This window comes from Vigna umbellata, chromosome 7 (genome assembly GCF_029865625.1).
Source record: "Vigna umbellata cultivar VRB3 chromosome 7, Vumbellata_1.0, whole genome shotgun sequence".
Classification (NCBI taxonomy): domain Eukaryota; kingdom Viridiplantae; phylum Streptophyta; class Magnoliopsida; order Fabales; family Fabaceae; genus Vigna; species Vigna umbellata.
The window spans coordinates 43118602-43125916 of NC_142171.1; the positions used below are offsets into that span (position 1 = coordinate 43118602).

General features: G+C 32.8%; 1 protein-coding gene across 2 annotated transcripts; it reads right to left on the reverse strand.

Annotated features, from left to right (window-relative positions):
* Positions 1-1314: 1314 nt before the first annotated feature.
* Positions 1315-6696, reverse strand: LOC124831912 (RUN/FYVE domain protein). Of its 2 annotated transcripts, XM_088094135.1 has the most exons (11): positions 6625-6696; positions 6503-6547; positions 6308-6406; positions 6130-6240; positions 5092-5266; positions 4924-4980; positions 4635-4771; positions 4487-4546; positions 4322-4399; positions 3926-3999; positions 1315-1983 (listed from the first exon to the last, which is right to left on the reverse strand). In XM_088094135.1, exons 1-11 carry the CDS (start codon positions 6694-6696, stop codon positions 1977-1979), a joined length of 915 nt encoding a protein of 304 aa, XP_087950261.1. In that variant the 3' UTR covers positions 1315-1976. The 2 variants fall into 2 exon arrangements, 1 of the variants encoding a protein (XP_087950261.1); XR_015780705.1 differs by lacking the exon at positions 1315-1983 and adding an exon at positions 1990-2507 and having other exon boundaries at positions 4322-4771.
* Between the last annotated feature and the right edge of the window lie 619 nt (positions 6697-7315).

Here is a 7315-nt window from a genome sequence, read left to right on the forward strand (position 1 = left end):
AAATTTTCATGAACATTAACATTACAGTTATTTCAATACAAGATTCACTGACCACATAAAAAATTTGTATTTATCTTTCTAACTCGACCGTTTACATATAATATAATAATTCAGGTTTATAATGTTATACTATATAATTAAACACAGTTAAAAATAAATCTTATGATCACATGATCATTTAAAAAGTTCCTATGTATATTTCTTTTAATCTTAAAATAATAAAATAAAATAATTAATTAATTAATGCTTAGTTTCTACTTCTGTCACAATGATTAAGTATTCTCTCCCCGAGTATATAAGAAATCAACAACAGTCCTGAACCCAAGACTAGATAAAATAAAACAAGCACACTTCGTCATTTCAGGTCAAATCAGACTCAATTGTGCGGGAAAAAAATTGAACAAACAGATTCAATTCAGCCCAATTCATGAAAAAAAAAAAAACTCTTGGTATTTTATTTCAAATAATTAAAAGAGAATTCCCAATTTAATAAATTGAAATAAATTTTCAGAAGGCAAACCAACTTTAGTGGGAGGAGAAAATATATGCAGAATCGTTGTGGCAAAGGTCTTTTTTTGTTGAGGGCTTAAGAAAAGGAAATAACTGCATACCTCTATGAAGACGAAAACTTGTTTTGGAGAGTGTAAAGAAAATTGATACTCACCAATTCCACTGGACCAAACCATGAATTGCCAGCCCACTAAGATCAGTCTAACGGTGAGGAATTTAAGTAGTTTATACAAAGTCTTCGATTCAAACTTCTGTCTTCATAGTATACCTAAAAGATGGTTTGCGAACTAATAAAATATGACAATTACAAATTTCAAGGCAGGTCAACCCTTTATACCGGCTGAAAGAGTGGCAATTACAGAAGTAATAATATATAGCATCTACTACTCCTCTTACAGTTTTATAATAGATAAGCATTAAACTAAACATTATGGCTAACAACAATACCATGACGTAATCAAAATACCAAAATTTAAATACATATACTGTTAATATACAAATATTTGTATTAACAAATATATATCAAAATATTTTTCAACCACTTTAAGTTAATAAATACATTTAATATCTCAAAGACTGCATTAAATTCCTTCTTCATTCAACAAGTAGGATTTCCAAACTATATGATGAATTTTTGAACAATGAATATATTATTCCAAACCAAAAGGAAAAGGTAGCTACACAATAAATGGAAGGTCGAACACACCAATAATATATATATATATATATATATATATATATATATATATATATATATATATATATATATATATATATATATTTACATCAAAGGCCCAGTTGGATTGCTGCAGTCATAAATAATACAACTGCTAGCATCCCAGTCTTAAAAATTATTTTATCTTATTTAATCTAAAGTAAAGTTTCTAAAATTTAAAAAACAAAAAGGGAACGGTTTGATTATTAACTGCTGAGTACTTTCAATTGCTCACTATGCTCTTCTGTCAGATACAGCATAACATAAGTGAAGATGTGAGCAATGCCAATGATCGTGAGAGAATAAAATACATATTTTCAAGTGGCACTATATGTAAATTTTCGTACTTCCTCCCCCCTTAACTAAATATCCAACTTTATCAAAATATGATGTCGGAAGCAAACAAATATTGGTCGGTAAATCACCTATTTTCACTGCTGAATATCAACACTTGTTGCATAATTATCAAATACACCAAAGAATATGGTCAGACATTTGCAGAAGGCGTTGAATAACAACTTGAAGGGCTCAAAAACTTAAATTAATTATGAGCACATCTTCAAATTTTCCATTAATTCACAAACCCTGTAGAAGCAGAAAGAAACTCATTCCAATTTACCAGATATCAGAGACGCAGTTGGCTATGTAGTGAATCCTTCTGTTGCGCATTTGGTCTCAATCCATCGTCAGTTCAAAACATAACACAATAAAACCAATGCATACCACACTTGCTTCAAAATAGCGACTGTGCTCATTTCCTGAAATAAATTACTGATGAATAACGAGTATGAAATAAAATAAAGCTTCATTTCAAAACATTAACTGTCCACAGTCAATTTAGAAGAAAGAGGGAGGCACGGAATAAGATCAGGCAGAAAACGGAAGAATACTTCAAAGATGAGATTGTTTGTACCTATAAATTTTAATAACTAATGACGAATATTGCTCCTAAGGAAAATATAGACAAAAGAGAAAGGAGACAGGTAAGGAATATAGAGAGAGAAAAAGACAATTACAAAGATTCACCATTTGTAGTATATAGCAGCACATAAATAACCTACAGCGGCTACAGCTCCTAATGATATGAAAAGCACGGAATTTGTACAAGAGTTACAGAACGTAACAGCTCAGCAAAAATAGTACAGCGGGTAGCATATTCAGAGCACATTCTATACATATCGTGGATATTATTGTAAGCTTTTGTAGGTGCAAAAGATTTATTGATTTTGGGCCGGTTCTTGTGTTGAAGATGACTGGTCTTCTTTTGATACCCCTTCACAAGCTGGAGGTAAGAAAATATCAGCTAACTCAAGCTTGGATAGATTGTTCAAAAATGTCTGGATGAAGATATTTAGTGAACATGTCAGCCAATTAATGCAATGAAGAAACAGTAACAAACTTCATCAGACCTTGTTGAATCTTTTTCCACAAAAAAAAAAACGACAATCGATTTATAAATATTTGATTCACTCATGAAAAACTAGATTGGCGGCAATATGCAAGGCACTTTTGCCATCGCAGGACAGAACAACAAGTTTGCAACAAGTGACTTGAAGATCATTAGGATAAGTTAGCCATTGTAGCTAACAAGTAGTGGACGCAAGCCCACAGTATTGGCTTCTGCGGCTTAATGAGAGAGTGTTTTGTTTCCTTGCTTTCCATCGAAATTAATGAATTCCCATGGAAGAAACAGTATTTGGTAAAAGATTTGTGTGTATCTAGAGAAGTGGCCCAATTGGCATCGCAGAAAGCAACAAGATTATTTGAATGAGAGATTTGACTGAAGAACAATCATTTTCCTACGCATCCTTTTAGATAGCGTAAGACTTTGTTGGAAGCACAAATATGAGCAACACTGAGCTGAGACATGAATTGACTCGGCTATTGTGAAGCAAAGGCAATGTCAAGTTGTGGACTGGTGAGACAGATAAGGCAACCAACCAACAAAGTGACAATATGGCAAATGATCTGAAAACAAATAAATTGATTCTTGTTGTAGCCAAAGAGAGCTATCCATGGCTGTAGAGGCTGGTTTGAACCTCAATAAACCAGAATCATTAAGAAGATCAAAACAATATTTTTGTTGACATATTGAGATACCTAAGGCAAAGTGAGTGGCTTCCGCAAAAAATATTTCAACACACCAAGATCTTTTAATCAAAAGTGGGAATGAAGAATATGCTTGATATTAGTAAATTCAGTAATGGAGTTACCATCAGGGCAATGTCATCAACATTGACTAGCAGAGTCGTGAAATCAGATTTGATCACATTTGATGAAGAGACTATGATCTGCATAAATTTGTTTTTATTCATGGGAAAAAAGTAAATCGAACAATGTTGTGCCCTTTTAGAGTGCAATCTTTAACGAACAATGTTGTGCCTTTTTAGAGTGCAACCTCTATTGTTTTAAACAACATCTTCCATCCTAGGTAAGTAATATTATTATTTAATAAGAATAAAATAATTGAACTGTTCATCTATAAATCTAGAAATGAAGCTAAGGTCAACATCTATTACTTATTCATTATCTGGTCTGATTTTGCGTGTGTACTAGAATGGACAATGATCACATTGAACCAGGAGTCTAGAAAAGACATGTCTTTCTCCAACAGAGCATTAATATTTTGTATTAAGCCTATAATATCAGATAGTAAATTCTAAGAGTTAACGGATGTACCATTAAATAAATTAATCTTACATGTTACCGACAATCTCCACATCCATTGCAATTTCTTCTTTTTGTTGCAAGATTGATGAAAATAACCTTTTGTCCTGGAATAAAAATAAGCATCATTGATTAGATTTTACTGATAATCATATCACCAGGAATAAAGTAGAATATGCTCCTTGGATGGTGTATAAAAACAATGGAATAAGAATTATATTGTGAAATCGACTACACAGACAGCTATTATTTACAAAGTAGATGAAGAAATTTACAACTATTCATTGGAACAGAAACACACTCTCCCCAACAAATTGCAAGGGAAAAAATTGAATTGGAAAATAGTGCTTCCAGTGCCATAAACATGGTGATTTCTTTTGAATATACCTTTGAAATTTGCAAATGATAAAGTTTAAAAATTCCTTTTACCTCTTCATTCATATTTGTAACGGTATCCTGAATCCTCTGTAAGATGAGTCTTAAGCTTCCAACTTCATAATGTAAAACCTTTGAATCATTTTAAAAAATGTTTAGAAATCATAGGGACCACACAACCAGAAGTCATGGACATAATGATGAAATAAAACATTAAACCTCTTTGTCAGAAACTAAATTTTGTATCTCTGTATCCTTTAGAGATAAAGTTTTCTGAACGTGGAGCTGGTTAAGAAAATGTGGAAAATGAAAGTGCAAATAAGTTTTATGGTATTTCATATAGAATAACTATTGCAGGTATGGATATATCTTCCATTTGAGCTTGGTTATGATTGCCAACTTTTGCCACGTCCAGCTTTGCTACAAGCTCTGAGATCATTCTGTCCTTTCTTCTTAATTCAGCCTCGTTGTTTTCCACTTTATTTCTTAGATCAGAGATATTTTCTACAACCCAAAGGAAGGTTTTTTGAGTTGATGAAACTTAGATGGTATGTAGCACCGCATATTATACACACACACACACATTAATTGTATCATACTAACTACTAAGTACTACATGTTTTAAAATCTAGGGCAGGTTAGGATTTCTAAATTACCAACAAATGTTTTTTCAAATGCAGAGACCCAATCCATTTTCTTTTTCAATTTGGTCACTGAAAAAAATGAAAAACAAACATAAAATAAGCAATTAAACACCAATTGTTTGTATGAATATCCACACCTGAGCATACTTTGGAGACATTACTAGTTAGGAAATTACTTACCAACTTCCTCTCTATCATTGACAATGTTCTGGACTTTATCCAGAACTTGCTTGATACAAAATACCTCCTTGGCTATTGAATCAAATAATGCTAGACAAGAACTTATCTTCTCTGAAAGGACATTGAGCATCCTATCTTTGGCTTCAATTGAACGTTTCATCTTAGAAGTAGATTCCTGTACAAATTATTTCGAACCCAAGTACACAATCAACAGCAGTCCATATTAGGAGAGTTTGAAGTTTCAACATTTACTAGTTTCCTAATGACGTAGGAGTGTTCATTGCGTTGGTAGTATCACAACAACAAACAAAATCCAAAGTCCCAAATCTTATGGTTTCTACCTATTAGTCTTGCTCCCTCATTCCCCGTATACAGAAAAGTTTCAGTTATGCTCAAACACGTGGATTAGGAACAATTACTATATCAGGAACAAAATAAAAGGCCTAAAGCTTCTGTGACCCTTTTGGAAGATTCAAGAATGCTGTAGTAACAAGTAACAAACAATTTCCTTTCAAGCTAACCAACTGTGTCTGCGTGTGCCCGTTTTCCTTTTTTTTTTTGAGGGATGGGGTCCATCGGGTTAAACATCTTAATTGGACTAAATTTGATTGCATTATCATAGGAAAAAAAAATCCACAAAAGTAACCTCACCAATTTCAGTAATGCTCAAATTCATAACTTTATTTATCGAACAATAAAAGGTAGCTAAAAAAATTAAATGAGAGAAGGAAGAGACTTCTCTTTCCTGCCATCATTTAGAATTTAGCATTGTATAACTAATTTTTTCTGCAAAATCATCCTAATCCTCCAATTAGTTACGTAACGAAAGTATTGAATGTTTTTCATATCTTCATGACATTTTATGCATTTTTTTCATTTAATTATTTCTTTATAAATAAGATATTGTAGGGTGATATAGCATCACTCACTAGCATTATCGTTGTTCACGTAACGCACCACTTTTATATAGTAACATAAATACATATATATGGGTGTGTGTATGAGGCAAGAAAAGGGCTACACAAACATTAAGATAACCTCGTAAGCATGCACGAAGCTTTCCCTAGACTGAAGCAAATTATTCAGCGTTCCCTTCAACTCTTTCTGCTTGTTCTCAAGCATCACATTATCGTTCTCTAGATAATTCACCTGCATTGGGAACACCAATCACTTAACGTTCTTTTTAGAAAAATCACCAACATTAAATCCTCCAAACCTTTCTCTCCAGCTTCTGACGCTCCTCTCTGACGGAAGCCAACTCGCCCTGCAATTCCTGTATCTTTCTGCCACACTCTTCCTCATTATTGTTCAGCTTCTGCTCCTCCGTACGTGGTAAACCGAATCAGCATAGTAAAATCACGCGAAGTGCTACGTGATGAAGAGACATAACCTAATTGAAGGGAATTGAAACCTGGAGAAGAAGGTGATGCTGCTCGGTGGCGGAGCGTTCTCTGTCCTGAAAGTGCGAAGGTTAGCTGAAGAGGAAACGGCCATGGCGAATTGGCGATTGGCTTCGGAGACGGAGATCGTTACCCTGAGATCTCGAACTTCGGCGACGAGGGCTTGAAGTTGGAGCTTCAACTTCGAAAGCTTCAGCAATTCCATCGCTCCTTTTCTTCCTTCATTTTAAAATCTCCATCATTTTATACCCAGGGTCTCCACGTGAAACGACGACGTCTCCATGCATGTAAATGATACAAACTAATAAAAATATTAACATTTATAATTTGTAACAATTTTTTAAGATTTTTTTAAGGATAATGATAATTTGACCTTCGAACATTATCTATTTGTTATTTAATGATTGGTTCAAAATTATTCCACAGTTAATAATAATAATCATAAACATTAATATAGAACAATCACAAAATCACAAAATGATATATAAGTACTGTTAAAATATTGTCAAATATTATTATCTTTTTTGTAATCATATTTTATTTATGAAAATTAGTGTACTTAATTTTCCATATCTCCTTATAATTAAGGAATGTTCTATATATTTCTCTTCGTCAAATAAAAATATTTGAATTATCTAGTATAATGTACTGTACTATTATAAGAAAATACTTAATCACTCTTCGGCAAAGAAATACTAAAAAGTACTACTTTCTTTTTTTATTCAGTCAACACAACCAAACCTCTTCCATTACTACTTTCTTTTCTTATTCAGTCAACACAACCAAACCTAACTGCTTCCATTTTCTCTTAACATTTGTTTTTT